The sequence below is a fragment of the Rhododendron vialii genome, chromosome 1a (assembly GCF_030253575.1).
Source record: "Rhododendron vialii isolate Sample 1 chromosome 1a, ASM3025357v1".
NCBI lineage: Eukaryota > Viridiplantae > Streptophyta > Magnoliopsida > Ericales > Ericaceae > Rhododendron > Rhododendron vialii.
In genome coordinates, this window is record NC_080557.1 from 6,131,859 (window position 1) to 6,158,156 (window position 26,298).

The window sequence follows — 26,298 nt, forward strand, 5'->3', positions numbered from 1 at the left end:
CAAAATACACATGCACAAATACTTACACGCACTCACTAGGCAAACAAACAACGATACCTATAGAACTAATGAGCAAAGGATAAAGCATTGTAGTTGTGATTGATCCCAAATGAGGAGATGGAGCCAAAAACAAGAGCAGCACATGTTAAGTCCGCGTAAAAGCCAACCAGATCGTATCCCATACCAGCAATTTCACCAACAATGTCAGCTAACACCTGCAAGAAATAGAAGAAACTAGTAATTAAGAAGAAGAAGATAATGAAGAGTGACAAAAATTGATGTGACAAGAATGGATAAAGGAATGAAACTTATTTTCTTGCATGCATTTTACTTGCATGAAACATTTGTGGGAGACTTTTTAAAACAGTCCCTAAAGCATATTGCATCATACCGCTCGATTCTAGGATCATCATCGGGGATGTTCCTCTCAACCTTGTCAATAATATCGGCACCAACATCAGCAGCTTTTGCACGAATACCTCCACTTCCTCTGCCAAAAACAGGACCATAGAAAAGCCACCAAGGCCAAAATCAGTTACAGATTCAAAGAGCCCTTCCTTTCAAAAGTGTGATCACCACTGGGCTTAAAGAAGAGGGAAACCCCTCCTAAGTGCCAGCCATGATCTTATACACAATAACACCAACATACTCTTGCATTTTTCGGAGTGAAAACTCTTCTCTCCAATGAAAATTCACCCACTCTTTTAAAATCTCACTATAAAATCTGAACAATCTGTACAAGGAAGAGCTGTTATTGACACTTAGCGCTTCCAATCATCACCATACTACATATATGCAAAACCAAAGACCATTTTCAGCAAGAAGGAAACCCACAACTGCACCAGATCTAAGACGCCTTGATAAGAGACTTCCCAACAACCTTTCTTACCTCTTAAGGTGGTTCTGGAATTTGAATAGGTATCTAGCTGGGAACCTCTGAAGTGACAGCACCCAACAAGAAAGATATTGTGCTGAAGACAGCACTGGAAAGAGCAGGCTTGCACATTCTGGTGCTGTCATAAGTACAAGTCTGACTCTCTGATGAATCCATCTACAAACCATGGAAAACGAGGATTAATGCGGGAAAAGCAACCATGAAAACAACTTTTGGGCGTGATAAAGGACATGAACATTGAGGAATCTCCATTGACAAGTTCGAAGAAACAAAATGAAAACATTAAGTTTGGAAGCATTGAATCCCGTCTCTCTTCCTCTTGTTGCAAAGTATTAATCAAGAAAATTGTCTTACAAAGAAGCATAACTCTGCTTCTCATAAGTGCAGCAGTGAAAAAACAGAACAAAATCTGGTAATGAAATACCAAAAGAAAAAACACTTAACTGTAACAACTTGATCAGTCATAACAGCTTGATCTCACACACTACATGTTTAGTCTAGATCAACAACGGCACCAGAAATTTTTCTCGCATACACATTAAAAAGCTTCAAATGTTACAACATACGTATTAAATCTTGCTTATCAATATTATGTAAACTTGTAATTCAAGAATGGTTATGGGATAAGTTAGGTTTATTGTCGGTATATCTATCAGGAATACATGCACTTTTAGAACAAATTTTTCCTTGTACATATGTTCAAACACACACTTCTCGATTTTCTCTGGACAAGTTTTCATCTTTCAAAATTGTTGCATAACAGCTTGATTATAATATGTCGAAGCAAGAATTATGTGCTAGTAATTTGTAATTCCGAGTGATTGGGCAAATACAATATTGGCCTAAAGTAGATACAGTACCAATGAAGACTTCTTCTACGTTCTTGGCAAGGTGACCAGAATTAATGTTCCATTTTTTCTCAGTGAACCAATAATCTCAATTTGGTGTTCATTGCACCACCAAATATGTAATTCCGTAGCAGAAAAAAAAGAAGTAGAATCATGAACAGTGTGAAACATATAGATATCATGTGGTACATGTGCAGTGGGTCGATGATGTAGCGAGATCAGTGGAACTAACATGCCAAAGGGGAAGAAGTTAACAAACCTGGCCATTAGCTGCTTGGGTCAAAGAATCCAGACTTCAGGAATGTGTGCAATGAAGCGCCAATATTGGCCTTTCCTCTTTTCACATCGTTGTTTCAGTATCGGACATTGATCAATACACAAATACAAAAGCGAGGGAGGCAGCCCTTGCTCTGGAAACGATGCGAGCTTGGGGCAGCGACAGATCGACAAACCCGAAAGCGAGGGAGGCAGCCCTTGCTCCAGAAATGATGCGAGGTTGGGGCAATCAAAGATCCGCAATTCCGAAAGCGAGGGAGGCAGTCTTTGCTCTGAAATGGACGTGAGCTTGGGGCAATAACCGATATGAAGTTTTTCAAGAGAGACGAGGTTTTCAAAGTCCTTGAAAGATAGCTTCTCCAGATTCGGGAAACTCCGGATGCCCAGTTCGACCAGAGAGGAGGGAAACGACAACATCCCATCTTCTGGAAACGACACCCCATCACAACTCCAAAGGGAGAGTTCTCTGAGAGAGTACAATCGGTGCAAACCGCGCAGCTTACCGATGTCGATGTTGTTGATTTCAAGTGAAGTGAGGTTGATGAAGTTGGAGGAACTTCCTTCATCCAGAACGTGGGAGAGGAGTCCTGTACCCGCAGGAAAACCATGTAGGTTCAGCGTTTCAACAGAAGCGAGGTGGCTGTCGTTGTACGCGTGGTTTGGAAGGGGCTCGAGTTTCTCGCAGGTAGAGATATCGAATTTCCTAAAATTGGTTGTGGGAAACCATCCTTCCGGAAGGGACTCCAGATTACCACACCCATATATCACCAGTTGACTGAGATTCTTGAGACCATTATTATTTTGCATGACATCTGGTAGGGTTTTGAGGCGATCACAATAACTGATCTCAACAAATTCAAGAGATGGACAATTGATCTTAATTCCCTCCTCTGCTATTAGCGACTTTAGCTCTGCACACCTATTAACCGTCAGTTCTTTGAGAGCGGGCGGGAGCCCACTTCCGGACCTTAAGTACGGGAGGGATGGACAGGAATCAATATACAGCTTCTCAAGATTATTCAGCAACGTCAAATCAGCCAGGGACACCAGCCCATCACACCCATAAATCCACAGCTTTTTCAGCATAGACGGCAAGACAGGGAAAGAGATGAGGCGTGGACACCGTGAGATGTAAAGCTCTTGAAGAGATTTGAGGTCATCTCCTTCGGCAAACAAGGAAATAAGTTGGGGGCAACCTTCAATAGTGAGACGTCGGAGGGCAGGGAGACGGTTTTGTAGTCTCACCTCGTCGTCGCACAATGTTGTGAGTTCTTCGAAACCGCAGAGAGATAATTCTTGGATTCCCGTCAGCCCTTGAAAAACCCAATTAGGTAGGCATGTGTGACCCTGAATATTTTTCATTTTCAGGGAAGTCAGCGAGCTCAAGAGGCTATGGCTTGAGTTTTTTAGCGCTACTTGATCACCAACTTCTGAACTACCCAAGGAGTTGGCAATCGAAACATCTTTTAGATGCAAGGACATGAGTGAATCAAATTGAAGCGTATTTCTCACTTCTTTCAGCTCCGTAGGGCTAGCGATCCACGCAACCACCAACACTGGGCACTCCTCAATATACAGATTTCTTAACCGAGGAAGATTTCTTGGCAACTCATGCGAAAGCTTGGGGCATCTTTTAATGGAGAGCTCTGATAGGCGAGCAAATGCTTGAGCTCCCTCCTTGACTCCAAAAGGAGTCCACTCTTTCCAATCGGGCATATCGTCGAAGGTTAAAATCTCTAGAGCTGGAAAAGGATTTAGGCAACCCAATCCATAGAACTCAAGTCCAACATTACCTACTGCCTTCATACCTTGAATGTAGAGTTTTGCAAGCAAGGGTAACTGCCCCAAAGGTGGCAAGGAAGTGCATTTTTCACAATTTTGGAACTTCATGCAGACAATGTTAGAGAACAAAGAATTCCCAACCCAATTTGGAAATGTGAAGCCACCGTAACCATTAATGAAAAGCTCTTTTAACTTCTTGTGAGGTTCTAGCATATCAATCACTCTTGATTCAACATTTCCATTGCGAGAATTATTCGAGATGTTACTCCACTCCATCGACAACACATTTAAGCTTTGCTTATCTTTCAAGTTGGCCCTCCTCGCATCTAGAGCATCTGCCACATTCTCCAACCCAGATATGCTAAGTGTTCCACTAAGATGAATCAAGTTGCCCAACTCAACTATCGTAGACCCGTTTCCATCGCCCACAATGAAGTTTGATAAAGTTTGGAGACTTGTCAATTTTCCTATTTTGGGTGGCAATTCTTGTAAGGAGTTTGCACCAGTAATGTCTAGATGACGTAAACTAATCAAGTCACTAGTGTTTGCAGGCAACTTGTTGAGATTTTTACAATCTCTCAAAATTAGTGTTTGTAGGTTGTAGAGAGTGCCAATTGATTCCGGTAGCATTAAAATCAAGGCACATGAAAGGTCAAGGTACCTCACATGTTTCAAATCCCCAATTGAATTCGAAAGTTCACCAATTCGATATCTTTGCAAACTAAGCACACGTAAACGTCTAAGACCCGGCAACAGACGGAGGGGAACGTCACTAATCAAGTAGCAATCTCTTTGATTTCTAGACCCACATGGTAAAAAAGTCCGCAAGTTTTTGGCTTTATGAAAGGCCTCAAACTTCTTTATGCCATCGCGAAGGCCGCGTGTGTAGGATGAATGTCGAGCCTTATTGATACTTTCATCTTTATCACTCTCTTTCAACTTATCCTCCAGCCTAAAACAAGTTTTTCTTGCAAAAAATTGAGCCAAATCATTGATGAGGTCATGCATAACAAAGAGTTCACTACTACGTGATGGTTGAAAAAATGACCTCGATACCAATTCTTGGAAGTACTCGCACCCAAGATCTTCCATTTCCCTTTGTCCTGTTTGCTTTGCAATTAAGCCTTCTGCCATCCACAAGTAAACTAGTTCCTCCTTCTCAAATTCGTAGTCCTTCGGCAATATGGAACAATATGCAAAACACTTCTTCAAATGCGAAGGGAGGTGATAGTAACTTAATCTCAAAGTCGGAAGGATATGACTTCTCTCTTCTGATAACTCCCATATTTTACTATTCAATACTCCTTCCCATTCATCCTCAGTCAATTTACACCGTAGAAGGCCACCAAGTGTCCTAGCAGCCAAAGGCAAGCCTTTACATTTTTTCGTAATTTTTTGACCAATTGAGACCAAATTTGGATTTGCATCCATAGTTCTACCCTCAAATGCATGTTGTGCAAACACAGACCAACACTCATCCTCGGATAGTTCCTTTAGGGAGTGATATTTATTGGGTCCAGCCATTATAAATGCAACATCACTATTGCGTGTTGTTACAATGACTTTACTTCCCGGGGCCCCATCATTGAAAGGACTCTTTAAACTGCTCCAGTCACCATGGTTTTTGTTCCACACATCATCAAGAACAATCAAGAACTTTTTCCCAGCCAATTCCTTTTTTAGCACATCTTGAACTTGAGCCAAGGCTTTAAACTCGCATGGCCTTTTAGTGACAAACTCAAGAATAGCTTTTGTCACTCCTACAATGTCGAACACTTCTGATACACAGACCCATGCTTTCATCTCAAAATGCTTGTCCACTATCTCATCGTTGTAGACCATCTGAGCAAGGGTGGTCTTGCCGACCCCACCCATACCCACAATCGGGACTACGCCAACTTTGTTACTACCAGATTGATCACTCATAAGCAACTCTATTATCGCCTTTTTATCATTATCCCTACCATACAAACAAGGCTCAATTATCAAAGGCGAAGTGGGTTGTCTTTGTGAAGCTTGACTAGACCCCCCTGCAGCAATGTTTTTCAAGCCAAGCCCCATTCTCCGATTAAAAAGGTCTTGCAACCTCGTAGTGATCTCGTCCATCTCGTCCATCTTGGGCCTCATTCTAAAATCAGACACAAGAGTGCTTGGATTGAAACTTGTGCAGCAATTAGGTATGAGTTTACGTACCTTGCTGGTGCTAGCTCGAGGCTCTTCCAACATCACTTTCCGCCGCAAAGCTTCAGTAGCGAACTCGTCCAGTACGTCATCCATATCATAACTCAAGTCTTCAAGATCGGAGAGCCACAAACTAGTCTCCCCGTCAGTGATTTGTTTCTCTTCAGCATCCGCAACCACCACCTGAACTTGTTCCAACATGCTGCTCCATTTCCTCAGCAGAGTATCAATCCGCTCCTTACGTGCAAAGTTCCACAGATCACCGGATGCTAACTTCTCAACTAGCACGTTAACGAAAGCACCAAGGAATATTTCAGCCATTTTTTTGCTCTGTGGAAAAGGAAGTTGTGTTGCACAGAGAAACCGAAGGCTTCTACGCGTGAATGCTGATAGATATTCACCAAAGGGTTTTTTGCTAGTTGGAAAGTGGAGGCTGATGAGTGTAGCCCCCCAAGAGGAATCTGCTTGACATCATGCACGTACACATTTAAAGCCCATTTGGATTGTGAGGAAGTTTGTAATAAGAAAGGGGAGTCTCTTCCTTTGTAACTTCACACGCTAAAGACAAAAAGGGGGGTGATTAGTAAAAAGGAAGTGCAAAAATCACTCTCACTTTGCGAAACTCCAAATAAGCATAATGGAGGGCCCTTCTCCTTGAAATTTTTCTCATGGGAGAGAGAGTCAATAATGGAGTCTCCTATGTTAGTTGAGAAGAATAGTCTCAATGTACATACCTACACAAGGAAGGACCTTTTGGACGGATGAATTTGTGCGATCGTATTTTTTACAATTTTCTAGAATTATATATAGGAGTAGAAGTTATTTTTTTCGCCCGCCATATAGTTTTTGTTCTAAAATTTGGACACTTGTCACTTGCCCATCTAACTTTTATTTTGAAAACGTCAATAATTAATCGTCGTGCATCAATAAAAAAATTGACACTAAGTTCAATTTCTTTTATTTCCTTAGATATCCAGTTATAGGAGTAAATTCACATAATCTCTACCGAATTGTTGTATCAGTTGTACGTATTAAGCTACTGATGGGGCATATATATACCCAATGGCTTACACTAACCATGATAAGCCCCAAAGTAGCAACTAAGTGCCATTTTGCTCTCCATTATGAAAATTGTGTGTATTTTTAGTCACCGAAGTTTCAAATGTGTGTTTAATGGCTAATTCTGTCTGAATTGTCCTTCAAACATAAAGGGTATTTTTAGAAGTCTGTGATGCAATTTTTGTATTGGGAAGCAAAACTTTTTGTTGATTGGCGTATTGGGAAGAAAATTGGCACCGCTAGCTAATACTTTGAGGAACATTCGATAAAATGGCAGTTCAATATGGTAGACAATTGTTGCCAGTGTTCTAAAATAAGGAATTAACTATAGCCACACATTAACGAAGGACAGAGGATAAGTTTGAGCGAGCTTCTCAATATTTATTTTGAACAATAGTAGTTTCTTTTTTTAACATTGGAAAATTATTTATGCTCATATAACTTTGTCCATCCAACATTTCTTTTAAATATTCTATCCCTTGCTCGCCTAATTTATTTTTGAATATTTTAATAACCGTCTGCTTTTGATTGTATGCATCAATAAAAATCCAACGCAAAATGTTTTATGTTTTGGAAAAAATTTAAGCCATTTTTTTGGTCAGGGGAGAAGGAAATTGTGTTGTATGGAGAAACCAATGGCTGCTATACTTGTTAACCTGACACGTTTTTCACCAAATTAAGGAATCTGCTTTTCTTTGTCCGTGACAGCGTGACTCCACATTCCTTTTGTTACCTGCAAGTAGTGGTTGCATCAACTTGCATTTTACTAGTATAAAAATTACAAGTAAAAGAAATGTTTTCTATCTACTTTTTCCTAGAAAAATACTACAAGGTAGGAAAAGGAGAATACGCAAGTCCGGCCGGCCGGGAGATTGGTGGTTGCAAAAAAGCAAAAGAGAAAAGCATAATGCAGTGCCCTCCTCGAAATTTAGTCAATAATGGAGGGAAAATTATTCATAATGGAGTCTCCTATATGTTGGTTGAGAAGAATGTGCTGAATCTATGGCCACACCAGGAAGGTTGTAATCTTTGCAATCGATTAATAAAATCTCCTTTTTCGCCGTTCAGGAGAAGAAGGAAAAATAAAAAAAACGGTTGCTGGCCGCGAACATACAGACCTTGTATCTACAGCACAATTTCCTGACCGGGATTGAGATCAATCCGACGGCCGAGATTCCTGTGAGCAGTCCGTTTAGGGATGGCAAAACTTCTTTATAGTGGTTATTTTAAAAGTATCGAACAAAAATTGCTTAAGTTTATATAAGTTTGTCCGTCCGCATTATTTTGTAATTCTAACACTTGCTCGTCTAATTTGTGTTCGGAAATTCTAATTATTGTCCTGTCCTCCTATGATCGTATGCATCAAAAAAGTTTTAACAGTAAATATAGAGCTCATTTGTCAATCGCTTAGCTTTGGGGATCAAGTTAGAAAAGCGAATAAGAGGAGGGATATGGTAGAATGAGAGATTAATTAAAGAGCGTTCATTATTGTATATTTGGTTTGGTTGGTAGTTTGAATGAGAATATAGTAGCATGACAAGATTCCACGATCAAAATAGATCTCTGTTTTTATTTTTGATCTGAACCATAATACCTCTGAATACGTATATGAGATTTTGTCAGCTTAAATTAATTAACCATAAGCCCCAATCCAAAGTATTTACGGAGAGTCATTTTGGTCTCTAATATAAAGTTTGTGTCTGTTTAGTCACCAAAGTTTAAATGTGTGTTTAAATAGTCTTCAAAGACTCCGTCCAACTTCGGGTATTTTTAGAACTTTGTGACACAATTTCGTATCGAGAATCAAAATGATAGTAATTCACTAATGGTTTGAAGAACATCTATATTCTATATTATAAAACAGAGCAGTTTCTGTTAAAAATGTCTAGGCATATAAACGAAAGCAACTTCTACAACTGTTAGATCACTTCCTTTAAAATTTATGATCGTACCATTAGGAAAAAACAAAAAAGGAAAACTTAATCTCACATTTTTCTATCTCAATCTCTCTCTCTCTTAAATTGGTTTTGATACTTTGTGAAAATGGAAAAGTGAATTTGGAGGCAAATGTGTTCATACACAGGAATTATTAAGAGATATAAAATTTATGTTGAAAGTGCCTAAAGGCACAAGAAACTCGCTAGTGCATCAATAAAACGACACTTCAATATTAGACCATCAGTATGTCCCATATACGACATTAACATTGTTTCTTGTCCATTTCAACTTTTGATTACAGCATCTTCCTACTCTTAATTAAAAAGAAGGGTTCCATTATTGAAGATCAACTTTTGATTATGTGATTAAATAGGCTTCGTGCCCTCAAAAAGAAGGCTTCATTATTGAAGTTAAACTGTAGTATTTTCTCTATGTTACTTCCTCTCTTATTCCCGTTAGTGGAAATGCAACTTCTTTTTTGAAAAGAAGGCCCAATATTAACTAAAGTGAAAACTTTGATGCCACGTAGGGCTGGTAAAAGAGAAACGATATTCTCGATTTTTTCAAGATTAGAACATTATCATACGACATCTACAAATTAAGAGATTTAATTGACAACAAAAGATTGATGAGAATCACAACCATCAATATCTAGATGCCAGCTTCAATTGTAAATTTATTTTACAGTGTGAAATAATTAATAATCTACTTGAAGAACAAATTGATAACGGCTTCAACCCTAAATAAAGTGTGATCAACGTAGCCTATCAAAGAAAAACAAAGTGTTATCAACATAATCTGATCTTTCCGTATAGAACTTGAACGACCTCACAGTTACTTGAGGTAGCCATGATTTTACAGAAAGCCTGTGCCCTAGGTGAAAGACAAGTTTCCCTCTATTATCACTTTCTTTTGGCAGTTTGGTAGTAGTATCATATAAGAGATCGATGAAAGATTATACACTTCAATTTTCTAATTAACCTGTTATTCTAACTTCCCATAAAAGCCAGCCGGAGGTAAGTCCCACAAGCCCGTTGGCTTGGTCGACCCTTGGGGAACAAAAGAAATTTTTGAAAGCCCAACAAAATCAAACCACTTGTATAGTCTTCCCAATTTTTGAGAGTTGGGTTGGATTACCTTAATCGAAGTGAATGGCACAAGTCTCTACATGCTTTGTTTTACATACGTCGAATTGCTCCTTTGTTTTGTTGACACAAAATCAAGACAACTTTTGAGGCAGTAAACCCACTGATATCGTTAAAACTTGCATCAATACAACTTTTCATTTTTGTCACACACACAAAAATCACACGTGCGTACATTATCACGTCTACGATCTTCTTGCAACGTCTATGTTTTTTTATGCAAGAAAGAATCTAAGTGTTAAACGTTGGTTGAACAACTAACCATCTTCAATGTCAAGTTCTTTACTGTAGCAATCTTTTAGAATTGCATGGCTTATTATATTACTTACTGTTATTATTTGTTTTCAGTATTCAGGCCATGCTTATGTTAATGATCAGAGAGAGCTTGAGTCAGAGGTTTTGCACGTTTGGCGTTAGTTAGATTCGATCCCGAACTCGGCGACCATTACCCACAAATTCCCACTTCCAAATTTCTCGGAGGAATCTCTAGAAAATACATCTCGGTAAGAAATCCTCCATCAATTTTGTTCCCTACCAAAGTTCGAATATTTATCGATGACATGAATTTCCAAGAACCTTTTTTTTTATAATCGGATGTTCAAGTCAGTTTACTCACATTTCGAATAATTTTGGAGTCAAAGAATTTAGAGACAGGCAAACCTCCATCCCAGATTTAGCAGGTTTGGCTTTATTGAGATTCCACAACCACTGCCATTAAACAGTCATTAAAATCCCATTTCGAAATCATGTCGGTAAGAACTAAAACCCTCCATCTGTATTTTTCCCCTAACAAATGTTCACAATTCAAGAAAATCAAAAGCTACATGGGTTCGTTTTGATTTCACTTTGCCAAAGTTCCTCCTGTTGTGAAGAAAGACTCAGACTCGTCCCTGTGCTATCTCAAGCGTGTTTTGTTTGAATATTATACTTTTTCCCCCTCTTTCTAGGGTTCTTTGGTGGGATTCGGCCTGTGCATTTCTCTCTACTTCTTCGTTTGTTTTCCTTGTGTGGTTTTTTTTTTTTATGCATTTCAAGTGCTCGATAATATGTGTCAATCGCAATTTCCATACCTTGGGGTTTGGTCCATCAGTGTCTTTGTATAATTTGCTCATGGGCCATGTAAATCTTGTTCGAATGTGGATGCATTTTACGTGTTTGACAGTTTGCCTCTTAGCTTCCATTACATGTACTTTTGCTGCTTTGGAATTGGTGTTTGCTACTAGTAACATCCATAGGTTGAAAAACTCTTATTGTTGAGAAGTTGGTGAGTGTATTCGGTCCCAAATAAATCACCTCCGACTTTCTTTGGGGTTCGGTCATTTCTTCCTCCCTCGTTAGTTCTATCCCTCATTAGTTCTATAATTCTATTGTTGGTCAGAATGTGCTGCGATACGTTGGTATGACCCAGCAAATGTTTGACATGTAGCGGTGGATTCAATTCGTCTTTCATCCTTATACCCCATGCGACCAAATTTGTGGTCTTATGCCCACTTTGCTGTCCACCACGGTGTTAGTCAGAAATCTGGAGGAGCAAACTCATCAACCCTCTGAATTCACACTCACCTTTCCTGTCTCTACACTGCTCTGCTCTTGGTGACCCATTATAATTTATGCATGCTAATTGCGGAGTTCCCCGTCAAACCACCTCTCAACTCACCAGTGACCGCTGATTTGCTGCCTCTGACTACTGATTTGTTTCTGCCGGCAGGACTTTAGAAATGATGGCACCGATGAATAAGAGGGAGTGGGAAATTATTCATATCCCAGAGAAGCCTCGTATTCGAGCTCACTCACAACCCACAGTGAATGTCTATGCTGCCGTGGTCGACCCAAAACATGCAAATACTCTTGTAAGGAAGTTAAACCAAATTGCTCCACTAGAACATCTCCGCCATGTAAAGCGTGTTCACAAAGAGAGGCTTGAAGGAGGGAATACCCAGTTGTCAGTGATCTTGTGTCTAGCGTCTGAAAATGGATATCAGCTGGGCAGCATTCCAAATGTTATATTAGAGCTTATCAATTCATACCAGTTGAGTGCTTTCATCACAAAGGTTTGCAAATATGCTGCATTGTCAAAAAAGGAATGGGAAGAACAATGCAAGCTGTGGCCAACTTCATACCACCCACCAACTTATAGTATTGATGGCATTACGGGATTTAGTGAAGAGGACTCCTGTTCGGTTCTCAATTTCATGAAACTTGGAGTTGATATGGTGAATTCTGGTGATGGCCAGCTTGTTAATGCCGCTGTAATTGTGGATCCTTCAACTAAGCAGGTGATTGCGCAAGCATGTGATGAAGTAGTGTGCACTCAGAACCCCCTAATAAATCAGACAGGTGTGGAAACATGCTTCTTTAAATAGCGAGAAGCTTATACTTCCCAACCCATTGCTAGTAGAGTGGAAACCTGTAAAACTTCTCTTTCAAGCTATTCATCTCATGAAGTCAGGCAGTCGTTTACTGGTGTTGCTTGTCTATACCCTTGGCAGTGGCCTGAGAAACTAGTGCATACTAGTTATTGCCACCCTTTACGACATGCTGCTATTGTAGCCATTGAATATTCTGTTGCCTGGGACAGGCATCTTTTCCCTTGTATTGAACATCAAGGGGGTAACCAAACTCAAAAGGACCATACCCAGTCCTCGTCAATGGGTTCACCAGCAAAAAGACAGAAGACAGTTCCTAACACTGGCGAGGATGATAATACACTGGATTCCCATATCAGTGGTTTTACTTCAGATTCAGCCAGACCTTATTTATGTACGGGTTATGACATCTTTGTTGTTTGGGAGCCTTGCACAATGTGTGCAATGGCGCTCGTGCATCAAAGAGTTAGGCGCATATTTTATGCCTTCCCAAATCCAAATGATGGTGCATTGGGAAGCGTTCGAAGACTGCAAGGCCAAAAAAGCTTAAATCATCGCTATGCTGTTTTTAGGGTCTTGTTGCCTGCAAAATTGCTGGAGGTGGGGGAGACTGAAATTACAACTTCTCAGGATGACAGTACCACAACTTTTGATTCTGCTTGATTCTGCTCCATTTGGAAATCCTCCGGTGTTTGAGACTGCTCAACTTGGGAAGCTAATTTGTGTTATTTTATGAAGGAGGATGTGTTCGTCTCTCATGGATAATTGTTGCAGTTGGCCTGTTCCTTCATATACTTGTTCTTGGACTAACTATTGTGGTAGCCTAGATTTTATTAGCTGTCCTCTGATAATCATATCAATTGTCTGTTTGCAAGCATTCAATGAACTTATTCTGGGATATTCTTGTCAATGGAAGAATTAAGGGAGAAACCTAGGTGTGCTTTAGGTCGCATTCCTGCTACTCACATCTCTTTAGCTTACCTATTAGGAAAAGAACGAAATAAACTAATGCAAAATGGTTTTGCTATATCTACAATTAACTGTGGTCATGTGAATTTTCATGACAACATATTCTTCCTTTTTTTTATTTTATTTTCAGAGGTGGCGGTGGAAGCTGTTTCCGGACCAAAAAGAATTAGATCCATCACCTTGGCAGCAAATGCAATATCTGCTAGGGGATATGCAAAGATAGTATTGTTGGAACCACACCGTCTTCTGTTGAACTCTTGGTCAATGGTGGTTTCGATCTGTGGTCATGCTTTACAGGATATAGGAACCTGTTGTTCTGTTGCTAATTTTGGTTATTTTCTTGTGCTAAAATTGTTGAAGCGTTTACAACCCATTTGGAATTTTGCAACTCATCGAAATACTTCGCTACGGTTAACTTTTTCCTTTTTTTTGGGTACCGTCAAAAGTATCTTCCACGTTTAATCTTTTCTTTCATTCGTAATATTGACTTTTGGAAGACACACTGTTGTGAAAGAAATGGATTCATATGATTGTCAATGTAGTACCAGCAACACAGGTAGCTGCTATTTTTAGCAATTTGTCAACATGTGCCAGAATAATGTCTCACAAATCCAAGACCTTGGAGTGACTTGTATACTGTCTCTTTGCACTCCTATTGAGTAATGTTACATCAAACAAAAGAGTAGAAACCTTCAGACTATCATTATTGAGTCCTAAAACCTCCTAAAGCGCTTTAGCTTTGACATAAGGATTTTGTAATGACCCGTTGACAACTGTTGATCACCTTTTTTAATAGGCTCGAGATCTCATATCCCGACAGAAATGGAAAGGATCTACTTAGCATGACCCTAATAATTTGTGAGTGAGTTACGTCCGGATGAGTTGCGTCTGCCACCGCCATTTGTGGACCCTGCTGTGCATTCATTGAGGTAATCTGAATCGTTCATCTTGTAGAGCTCGCAAAATAGTGAATTCACGCAAAAAAAATCAACTTTATCCAACATTCCTAGGTATATCAAAAATTGAATTTTATTTATAAAACGGATGGTCATGCACATTTTAACTTTAAACTATTGACAAAATCTAGGCCTTTATTTTGTAAACCAAAATTCAATTTTTGATATACCTATGAATGTTCGATAAATCTGATCTTTTGAGTGAATATATTATTTTGTGAGCTCTATAAGATAAACGGTTCAGATTACCGCAACGAATACGCGGTGGGGCCCACAATGGGAGGCGGTTTCCCGCCTCACCCAGAAATAATATTTTCTCCTTATTTTTATCAAATACCGTGAAAGCCACCGGCTATTGCAAATTTTGCTCGTTGCAAGGCGTTTGTATGACGGAGCTAATAGCGGAATAATATACAATCTCGCAAGATATATCATCTTATCGGATTAGAAGGATTGGATTAATATTAGCATACCTCCCATGTGGGCAACTAGTCCAATCCAATACTCAATCCGATTAATATTAGGATTGGATTGAAAACCAACAAATGCTTGAAATCCAACAAGTAAATTCAGGACAAAGATAAACTACAATACAAAGACTTATCCAGGGAAAAGGAAAAGGGTAGCTGGGTAAATGAACTACTTCACTGTCTATAGCTATATATTTCACTTGTAATTCTACAAAAATATACAGAATGTCAAACTAGAGGAAGCACAGAAGCTACAAGGCAGCCTTGCAAGAAGCTTTATTATGCCCTGATTCCTTGCACCTACTGCAAAAGACTACCCTTTTCGCCGGTCCTTCCTTTTTCGCCTCTTTGTCTTGGGTTGATTCGGTGATCTGGATGGACAAGGAGGAAGCACATGCACATTGTCTGACTCAGTCCCTTCTTCCTCTTCTTCTTCAGCAGACTTTCCACAAGGCACAGGATTTATGGACTCAGAGTACGTTGATCGATAACTATCTACTGTGAAATATTTTGAGCAGTAATCATATACAGTCCTCCGAGTGGAATTGAATACAGCAATAGCATGGCGGCAAGGTAGACCGGTAGTTTTCCACCCCAAGCAAGTATATTCTAATTTATTAAGATCCACAACATGGTTGACATCGTCGTGAACCTCAAACAGGGTATCAGATGAGAACAAAACCTTAAGGCCAAGAGCATGAGCAATTTCTTGAACTTTCTCGTGTTTCGATGGAGTGAGTTTTGTGCACCAGTTACTTGAATCCTCTTGACGGGTATTTACCAACTCTGTAATCATAGATACTAGTGCTCCTATCTTCTGTGTTTCGATAAAGTGGGTTGGTTTCTGTAGAGGTGGTACTACTTTTCAACATTTGGTCTTCAAGTTGTCTCTCGCTGCTTGTATGTATCATACATATCATATCTGGAGAGAGAGGAATGCTAGGATCTTCCAAAGGATCAACTCTTCTGAACATCAGTTGGTGATCAGAATTGATAATGATGTTAGGTCATTAGTCAGCTCTTGGCGAGCTGTTTGGAAATCTGACCTTAATAGGCTTATTTGTTCTTCTTGGTCTATTGGAAACCAGGTGTTTGGTCCTAGGAGATTTAACTTGTTTTATTTTTCTTTTGGAAGAGTCTGGTTGGTAATGGGGACAGAGTGTCCATTTTTTTCTCTGGGGTATGCCCCAGCCCTCTGCACCTGTAATGGTTGGTTTTGTTCTATAAAATCATTAATTTACCCCCAAAAAAATTTTAATTTATCAAAACTAATTTGATAAAGACTGAATCAATAGCATTAACAACAAGAAGACACAAAAATGAAAATTCAAGTTCCCCTCAAAATTGAAAAACATAAACAACATATGTAATAAAACTAAAAAATGAAAAAAGACCAGCATTAGTGTTTTATGTTTTGGTTCTGTTCTGTTAATTTACTTTGTCCAAAATCATAGCCGAATCTTTTGTAGTTGTTTTTAAAAAAAATCCAAAACCAAACCGGATCGATAACACGAGAAAACTAAACAAACCAACTTTTTTCATTTCAACAATGCTGCTACAGACATACTCATTATGCAAGCACACACTGTGCAAGTGCGTGTGTCTTTAGAGGTTTTTGGGTACAAATAACATCACTAGGATAAAAATTCTCAAGAAGAAAAATACTCACAAACAAATGCTTAATACACTCACTCACACAAATACTTAATACACTTACATGGTGGGCAAACAAACAAGGATACCTATAGAACTGATGAGCTAAGGTAAAGCATTGAAGTTATGATTAATCCCAAATGAGGAGATGGTGCCAAAAACAAGAGCAGCACAAGTTGATTCTGCACAAGAGGCAATCTGATCACATCCCAAACCAGAAATATCACCAACATTGTCATCTATCACCTGGATGAAAAGAAAGAAACAAATTGAGAAACCATCAGCCTCGATCTGTAATTTGATTAGGAAGAAAAAGATAACGAAGAGTGAAAATGGTAGTAAGTGAAGTGACAGAATGGAAAAAGAAGATAAGATTTTTATTTCTTGCATGCAATTAGCTAGCATAAAACATTTGTACGGGACATTTTTTGAAACGCTGAAAGTCTCAAGAATATTGGTCCATTATGAAAGTGACCTTCCATAACCAAAATCTGAGCAACTTGCACTGAAACATGCTTTGGAGCAAATTGATGGGAAATTGGGATAAATCTAAAATGTAAAATGCCATTGCCGATTCGCATGAGTAAATTTAAATGTTCTTTTTGTCTTTGCAAGAAAAAAGATAGACATCTTTACATGCCCAACTGATTTATACCGGAATTTTTGTTTTCTTGCACTTTTCTATCTTTCTCTTGCTTAGAGAATGTATGAAAAGTTATAAATAATGTTTTTCCTATTGCCATCCCTTTCTATCATTTTGTTGCTAACCAAACAGACACTAAAGCATATTGCATCATCATACCACTAGATACTGGAGTCATCCTCTGGGATGTTCTGCTCAACCTTGCACACAAGATCAGCACCAACATCAGCAGCATTTGTTTGAATACATTCTGGTGCTGTCATAAGTACAAGGCCGACTCTTTGTGCTAAATCCATCCACAGAGCCAAGGAAGACGAAGATTATAATGAGAAAAGCGAGCATGAAAACAATACCACACTAGGGCATGCTTGAAATCACAGGATAAAAGACACGACCTTTGAGGAATTTCCGGGCTAATAAATATAATACACTTGAGCAGAAACAAATCACAACACCACAAGTTTGGAGCATTTGATACCATCTGTCTTCCTCTTGTTGCAAAGTGTTACTCAAGAACATCTTCTTACGAAGAAGCATAACGCATTCTTGAATCTTCACTGCTCATGAATGCAGTACTGAAAACATCGAACCAAATCGAAGTTCAGAACTCTAATTAACCTATCAAATCTTGTAATGAATTTTGAAAACAAACACTTAACTAGAACAACTTGATCAGTCACTAAAAGTTTACTCTGAATCAATGGCGGCACCAATAAAATTTCTCGTACAGACATTAAAAAAGATTCATATTGAAGGACATATTTATTAATCACGCTTATCAATATGTAATAATGGAATCTTCCAACACTAAACTTCTGAGTCAAGAATGGTTGTGGGAGAAGTTTGCTTTATTATTGGTATGATTTCTACATGCACTTTTAGAACTAGTATTTCCTGAAACAAAAGTACCAACACTTTCATTTTTCAAAAATCGTTGCATAATGGTGTGATTGTGATATGTCCAAGCAACAATTATGCATAAGTGATTAGTAATTCCAAGTAAGTGGGCAGGGCATTGAACAAGTCAAAAATGGAAAATTCTAACTCCACAATCCAAAGGAGGATGTTCTAAAATTGGCATACATAAGGACCAAAAAGAGAGCTTATTTGTACGAAAACTGAGTGTGAAGCATAAAGATATCATGTGGTACAGGTGTAGTGGGTCAATTATGCAGCAAAATCAATTGAACTAACATGCCAAAGTGGGCGTTAACGCACCTGGGTCATTAGCTGCTTGGGTCAATCCTCGTCTATCATGACTTGAGGAACATCTGCAATGAAGCGCCAATATTGACCTTTCCGCTTTTCACATCGTTGTTTCAGCTTCGGACACCCATTGATCTGCAAATACAAAAGCGAGGGAGGCAGCCCTTGCTCCGGAAACGATACGAGCTTGGGGCAGTCAGAGATCAACAAGTCCGAAAGCGAGGCAAGCGGTCCTAGCTCTGAAATGGACTTGAGCTTGGAACAATTCTCAATGCAAAGTTGTTCAAGAGAGACGAGGTTTTCGAAGTCCTTGAAAGATAGCTTCTTCAGTTTTGGGAATATCCAGATGTCCAGAACGACCAGAGAGGAGGGCAACACATCTTTTGGAAACGACACCCAATCACAATCATAAAGGTTGAGTTTTCTGAGACTGTGCAAACCACACAGTTTACCATCGCCAATGGGAATATCCACATTGGCGATGGTAAGTGAAGTGAGGTTGGTGAAGTAGGAGGAATTTCTTTCATCCAGAATGTGGGAGACGAGTCCAGTAGCTGCAGGAGAACTATATAGTCCCAGCTTTTCAAGAGAAGCGAGGTGGTTGTTGTTGTACGCGTGGTTTGGAAGGGGCTTGAGTTTCTGGCAGCGGATGATATCAAATTCTGTGAGATTGGTTGTGGGGAACCATCCTTCCGGAAGAGACTCCAGATTATCACAGGATCTTATCACCAGGTGACTGAGATTCCTGAGACCATTATTTTCAACATCTGGTAGGGTTTTGAGGCGCCTACAAGACGTGATAGAAATAGATACAAGATCTGGACAATTGATCTTCATCCCCTCCTCTGCTAGTAGTGATTCTAGCTTTGCACAATTATCAACATCCAGTACTCGGAGAGTCGGCGGTAGCCCACTTATGGGTAATGGGGGATGTTGCCGAGCATCCTCTTGCAAAGCGGGTGCAAAACGGCCGGATCGGCCATTCATCTCGGCGATCGACGACTCAGATTTTGATCGAGTAATGGACTGTTCAGATTTATATGTGCTCAAATTCAATCTAAGGCGCTGTCCATGCTGTGATGATCGGTCGCTCTGCACCGCTTTGCAGGGAAAGCTTAAGTACCTAAGAGATGAACAAGAATAAAGCTCCAACTCCTCAAGATTATCCAGCAACCTCAAATCAGGTAGGGACTCCAGACCATCACAGAATCTAATCCGCAGCTCTCTTAGCGTTGACGGCAAACCTGTCTTTGGGAACGATTTAAGACGTGGACACCTGTAGATGGAAAGCTCCTGAAGAGATTTGAGGTCATCTTCTTCTTCTTCTCCTTCTGCAAACAAGGAACTAAGTTTGGGGCAACCTCCAATAGTGAGACGTCGGAGCGCAGGGAGACGGCCTTGTAGTCTCACCTCATTCTTCCACAATAATGTGAGTTCTTCGAAACCAGAGAGATATAATTCTAGGAGTCCCGTCAATCCTTGAAAGAACCAACTTGGTAGGCATGTGTGACCCCGAATATTTTCCACTTTCAAGAAAGTCAACGAGCTCAAGAGGCTATGCCTTGTGTTTTTCAGCACTATTTGATTGCCAAATTTTGGAATACAGAAGGAGTCGGGGGTCAAAACATCTTTTAGATGTAAGGAGTTAAGTGAATCAAAGGGAAGCATATTCCTCACTTCGTTCAGCTGTGTAGGGTTTGGACCCCATGCAACCACCAACACCGGACACTCTTCAATATTCAGCTTTTTTAAACGAGGAAGATTCCTAGGCAACTCATGCAAAAGCTTGGGACACCTTATAATGGAGAGCTTTGATAGGCAAGCAAATGCTTGAGCTCCTTCCTCGACTCCAAAAGGAGTCCAGTCTTTCCAATTGGGCATGTCATTGAAGGTTAAAATCTCTAGAGATGGAAAAGGACTTGAGCGACCCAAGCCATAGAACTCAAGTCCAACAATACCTATTGCCTTCATTCCTTGAATGTAGAGTTCTGCAAGCATGGGTAACTGCCCCAAAGGTGGCAAGGAAGTGCATTTTTCACAATTTTGGAACTTCAAGTAGACCATGTTGGAGAATAAAGAATTCTCAACCCAATTTGGGAATGTGAGGCCACCGTAACCCTTAATGGAAAGCTCTTTTAAGTTCTTGTGAGGTTCTAGCATATCAAGCACTTTTGATTCAACACTTTCGTTGCGAGAATTATCCGAGATGTCACTCCATTCCATCAATAGCACATCTAAGCCTTGTTTATCCTTCAAGTTTGCCTTCCTCGCATCTTGAGCATCCGCCACATTCTCCAACCCTGATATGTTAAGTGTCCCTCTAAGCTGAATCAAGTTGCCCAGCTCAGTTATTGCAGACTCGTTGCCATTGCCAACAATAAAGTTTGATAAAGTTTGGAGACTTATCAATTTTCCCATTTTTGGTGGCATTTCTTGTAAGGAATCTGCACCAGAAACATCGAGATGACGCAAACTAATCAAGTCACTAGTGTTGGTAGGCAACTTCTTGAGATTTTTACAGTCTCTCAAAATTAGAGTTTGTAGGTTGTAGAAAGTGCCTATTGATTCTGGTAACATTAAAATCAAGGCACATGAAAGGTCAAGGTACCTCACATGTTTCAAATCCCCAATCGAATTTGAAAGTTCACCTATTCGATATCTTCGCAAACTAAGTACACGCAAACGTCTAAGACCCGGCAACAAATGAAGGGGAACATTGCTAGTCAAGTTGGAAAATCCTTGATATCTAGATCCAAGTGGTAAAAATGTCCGCAAATTTTTGGCTTTCTGAAAGGCCTCAAACTTTTTTATGCCATCACGATACCCGCGTGTGTAGGATGAATGTCGCGCATTACTGATACGTACATCTCCCTCACTTTCTTCCAATTTATCCTCCAACCTAAAACAATTTTTGCTTGCAAGAAACTGAGCCAAATCATTGATCAGGTCAGGCATAACAAATAGTCCACTACTTGATGGTTGAAAAAATGACCTCGATAACAGTTCATGGAAGTACTCACAACCAAGATCTTCCATTTGCATTTGCCCTGTTTGCTTCGGAACTAAGCCTTCTGCCATCCACAAGAAAACTAGTTCCTTCTTCTCAAATTCATAATCTTTTGGCAATATTGAACAATATGTAAAACACTTCTTCAAATGCGAAGGAAGGTAATGGTAACATAATCTCAAAGCTGGAATACTATTACTTACGTATTCTAATAAGTCCCATATTTTATTGTTCAATACTTCTTCCCATTCATACTCTGTCAATTTAAACCGTAGAACGCCACCAAGTGTTCTAGCAGCCAAAGGCAAGCCCCCACATTTTTTGATAATTTTTCGACCAATTGAAACCAAATTTTGATTTGCATCCATACTTCTATCATCAAATGCATGTTGTGCAAATAATGACCAACAATCATCCACTGATAGTAGTGTTAGAAAATGATGATATCTATTGGCTCCAGCCATTGTATTTGCAACATCCCTACTACGTGTTGTTACAATGACTTTACTTCCTAGGGCTCCATCATTGAAAGGGCTCTTTAAACTGCTCCAGTCAGTGGGGTTTATGTGCCAGACATCATCAAGAACAATCAAGAACCTTTTCCCAGCCAAAGCCTTTCGTAGCTGAGCTTGAACTTGATCAAAGGCAACAAGATCAAAGGTCAGGAAAGTAAAACTCTCGAGAATCGCTGTAGTCACTCCTACAATGTCGAACACTTCTGATACACAGACCCATGCTTTCATCTCAAAATGTTCATCCGCCATCTCGTCGTTGTAGACCATGCGAGCAAGGGTGGTCTTGCCGACCCCACCCATACCAACAATGGGGACGACACCAACTTTGTTACTACTAGATTGATCACTCATGAGCAACTCCATTATTATCCTCTCTTTATCTAAACCCCTACCATACACATAAGATTCCATTGTCAAAGACGAAGTGGGTTGTCTTTGTGGAGCTCTATCAGACATACCTATGCTTTGCAAGCCAAGCACCATTCTTCGATCAAAAAGGTCTTGCAACCTCATAGTGATCTCATCCATCTTGGACTTCATTTTAAAATCAGACACAAGAGTGCTTGGATTGAGACTTGTGCAGCAATTAGGTATGAGTTTACGTACCTTGCTGGTGCTAGCTCGAGGCTCTTCCATCACCTTCCGTCGCAAAGCTTCGGTAGCGAACTCATCCAGTACGTCATCCATATCATAACTCAAGTCTTCAAGATCAGAGAGCCACAAATTAGTCTCCCGATCGGTGATTTGTTTCTCCTCAGCATCCGCAACCACCGCCTGAACTTGTTCCAACATGCTGCTCCATTTCATCAGCTGAGTATCAATCCGCTCCTTACGTGCGAAGTTCCACAGATCACCGGATGCTAACCTATCAACTAGCACGTTAACGAAAGCACCAAGGAATATTTCAGCCATTTTTTGCTCTGTGGAAAAGGAAGTTGTGTTGCACAGAAAAACCAAAGGGTGCTATGCGTGAATGCTGATAGATATTACTCCTAACCAAATGAAGTTTTGCTATCTGGAAAGTGGAGGCTGATGAGTGTGGCCCCCACCCCCCCCCCAAAAGAGGAATCTGCCTTTTTTCTTTGTCCGTGACTCCACTATATCATTGTTCATTTACTGTTCTTGCTTTTTACTATAAAATTTCCTAATATGCATTATCAAGGAAGGGGAATCCGAAAATCAATCAAGAAATATCATTTTTGTAATTTCCTCTCTTCATTTGTAACTTCAGACGCTAAAAATAAAAGTGGAGTGATTAATTTAGAAAGTGTGAAAATCACTATTACTTAGCAAAACTCCACATGAGCATAACGGAGGGCCCTTCTCTTTGAAATTTTTCTCATGGGGAGAGAGAAAGTCAATAATGGAGTCTCCAATGTTAATTGAGAAGAATAGTCTGAATGTACGCCTACACAAGAAATTAAGGACTTGCGGGCGGATGAGTTCGCACGATCGTTTTTGTCACTTGCCCAACTAATTTTTATTTTGAAAAACGTCAATAATCCTGTGCATCAATAAAAACTTTGACACGAAGTTCAATTTCTTTAATTTCCTCATATCGATCCAGTTATAGGAGTAAATTAACATAATCTCTCCCCAGTGGCTTACACTAACCATTAGCCCCAAAGTATCAACAAAGTGCCATTTTGCTCTCCAATATAAAATTCTGTGTCTAATGGTCATCATAGCTAATTCCGTCCGAATTGTCCAATTAACATCCAATTAACATAAAGGTGTTTAGACGTCTGCGACACAATTTTTGTATAGGGAAGCAAATTTTTTTTGTTGATTGGCGCATTGGGAAGAAAATTGGCACTGCTAATACTTTGAGGAACATCGATAAAATTACACTTCAATATGCCCTACCATTGTAGTAAATAAATTATGGAAAATGATATTAGCACTCCAAAAATTGATGGAGGCATTCCAAAAAACAAAGGAAATTGGCTTTGGAATTACACTGATTTTGGAGTGCCTGCATCAATTTTTAGAGTGCCAATATCATTTACCTAAATTATCTGTTGTTAGACTTTGTTAACTTTGGTTTCTCAGAACCACTCCCTCGATTAGCACAATCCCCAATAGTATTCTCTCCTATTATTACTGTCACGTACTTATCTATCAATATCATTCATTTATTATCCCAGAGAAGCAAAATGAAATGAATGCAATCGATTTTAGGGTCAACGAAGGAAGTTCAAGTAGACTCAAATGCAGTAAAAGTAAAAGAAAAGAAATTAAATTTGGCACTTCACTTTTAGTCATTGGTACTTTACTTTTGTTTTTTTTTTTTCGATTTGAAATTACAATAATACCCTTCTATATGTGAGAAAGTGGATGAGTACTAACAAAATAAAGAATAGTTTGGTAATTTCACTGCCTATGTGGTGCGGTGACCGTCCACCGCACGTCTATTGGGATCCACTCCAGACCCCACAAAAATATAGAAAAATTTTCATAAATTTTAAAATAATTTTTATGAAGCCTTGTAAAAAATTTGCTCCAACAGATATCGATAGACATACTGTTTGAATTTATAGAAGCAAAAACTGCGAAACTAAGTAGTTTCACTCCTACAAATTCAAAAAACATACGTATCAATATCTGTTGAAGTTGATTTTTTACAAGATCCCATGAAATATTATTTTGAAATTTATAAATATTTTTTTGTATTTTTATGAAACCTGAAATAGGCCCCAATAAATGTGCAATGAAACGTCACCGCATTTCATGTGGTATACCTAGACTTTGTGATTGGGCAAACAACTTTCGAGAAAGGAAATTGATTCATCTTTTTTTCCTAGAAAATACCAATAAAAGAGAAAAAGAAAGAGAAAGAGACCACTAGCAAGCAAGACTCCACATGCACAGGGTAGGAAAAGGAGAATACGCAGGTCCATCCGTCCATGGGAGATTGGTGGTTGTGGGGTCTTGCATTGAATAATTTAATGAAGGGAAATTTTTATAAATGGTCCCTCTAGTTTGCATGAATTTTCATTTTCGTCCCTCTAGTATCAATTGTGTTACTTTTAGTCCTATAATTTGCATTCTGTCTCAATTTCGTCCCTCTCGCTTACGGCGTTAATGAAACAAACGGAATTGGAGGACAAAATTGTCATTTCTCCTCACAGAGGGACTAAATTGAGATTTTATGCAAACTAGAGGGACTATTTCTATAATTTTGTTTTTTACTTTTGTTTTTGTAAATAAATTTAAAATACATCATATATAATATATTTCTCATCTCACTTTATATTGAATAATAAAATATACGTTGAAATTTTGTAAAGTTTTTATTATATACATCACAAAAAATATGAGAAAATTCGAAAAACGACCCTTATGTTAATTGTCTTGGTCTTGTATTTTTTTTTCAATTGAATTTTCACTATCGTTATTTTTTTTGTCACATGATTAAAAAGAAAAAGTTGTTCAATAGTATTTAGAAATCTTGTAATTGTGTTTAATTAAGCAATGAAACACTATTAAATATTAAGAGATCAAATACATTAAAATATGGGTATAAGTGTATTTATTTTGGGACTTACTCATAAGATCACTCATATAACAAATAAACACGGATTTTAAACATTTTTTTTATTGGGTGAAAAAATAAGAAGATTATAAGAACATGATACAAAGACATTAGCTAAGGGATTGATTTGTACATTTTCTAATATTTTTGTAATGTGTAATGAAATATAAATTTTCCAATATAGTTTGATTACCCAATAAAAAATAATTCAGTTGTCAAATACATTACTTATGGTCTTTTTTATTTTATTTGCAAAAAATGAAAGTAAAATGTAAAATTTTAAAAATAATCCCTCTGGTTTGCATAAAATTTCAATTTGGTCCCTCTGTGAGAGAAAATGACAATTTTGCCCTTCAATTCCGTTTGTTTCATGGATGGCGTTAGGGAGAAGGACGAAATTGAGATGGAATGAAAACTATAGGGTTAAAATTGATACAATTAATAGTAGAGGGACGAAAATGAGAACTCATGCAAACTAGAGGGACCATTTTTATAAATTTCCCTTTAATGAAGAAAGCAATGGAGAGAGAGAGAGACAATAACGGAGGCCCTCCTCTCAACGGAGAGAGAGAGTGAATAATGGAGTCTCCTCTATTAGCTAGGCTAAATCCATAGCCACGCATTAACGAATGACAGTAGATAAATTCGAGCGAGCTCCTCAAAATTTATTTAGAACAATAGTAGAATTTTTTAAAAAAAAAACATTGAAAAATTGTTTACGCTCATATAACTTCATCGATCCAATATTTCTTTTAATTCTATCACTTGCTCGCTTAATTTATTTATGAATATTTTAATAAGCGTCCACTTATGATTACATTCATCAATAAAAATCCAACGCAAAATTTAATGTT

The 26,298-nt window shown here is 38.8% G+C and overlaps 4 protein-coding genes and 1 pseudogene across 4 annotated transcripts in view; 1 reads left to right on the forward strand and 4 right to left on the reverse strand.

Moving 5' to 3' along the window:
- Nucleotides 1-246: 246 nt before the first annotated feature.
- The window catches only part of LOC131299803 (putative disease resistance protein RGA1), a 62,364-nt gene continuing 36,312 nt past the window's right edge, over nucleotides 247-26,298 (reverse strand). Inside the window, exon 2 of the mRNA XM_058325378.1 lies at nucleotides 247-733. The gene's annotated coding sequence lies outside the window, so the exon portion shown is untranslated. The remainder of the gene's footprint in view (nucleotides 734-26,298) is intronic.
- Nucleotides 1,997-6,428, reverse strand: LOC131299744 (putative disease resistance RPP13-like protein 1). The gene has a single exon (XM_058325327.1). It carries the CDS (start codon nucleotides 6,301-6,303, stop codon nucleotides 2,023-2,025), a length of 4,281 nt encoding a protein of 1,426 aa, XP_058181310.1. The 5' UTR covers nucleotides 6,304-6,428; the 3' UTR covers nucleotides 1,997-2,022.
- Nucleotides 10,469-13,921, forward strand: LOC131299784 (tRNA-specific adenosine deaminase TAD3-like; annotated as a pseudogene).
- Nucleotides 15,199-15,681, reverse strand: LOC131327001 (uncharacterized). The gene has a single exon (XM_058359946.1). The coding sequence runs from the start codon at nucleotides 15,679-15,681 to the stop codon at nucleotides 15,199-15,201; it is 483 nt and encodes a 160-aa protein (XP_058215929.1).
- Nucleotides 16,406-22,895, reverse strand: LOC131299706 (putative disease resistance RPP13-like protein 1). Its single transcript, XM_058325287.1, has 4 exons — nucleotides 18,400-22,895; nucleotides 17,660-17,756; nucleotides 17,341-17,467; nucleotides 16,406-16,784 (listed from the first exon to the last, which is right to left on the reverse strand). The coding sequence occupies exon 1, from the start codon at nucleotides 22,819-22,821 to the stop codon at nucleotides 18,421-18,423; it is 4,401 nt and encodes a 1,466-aa protein (XP_058181270.1). The 5' UTR covers nucleotides 22,822-22,895; the 3' UTR covers nucleotides 16,406-16,784; nucleotides 17,341-17,467; nucleotides 17,660-17,756; nucleotides 18,400-18,420.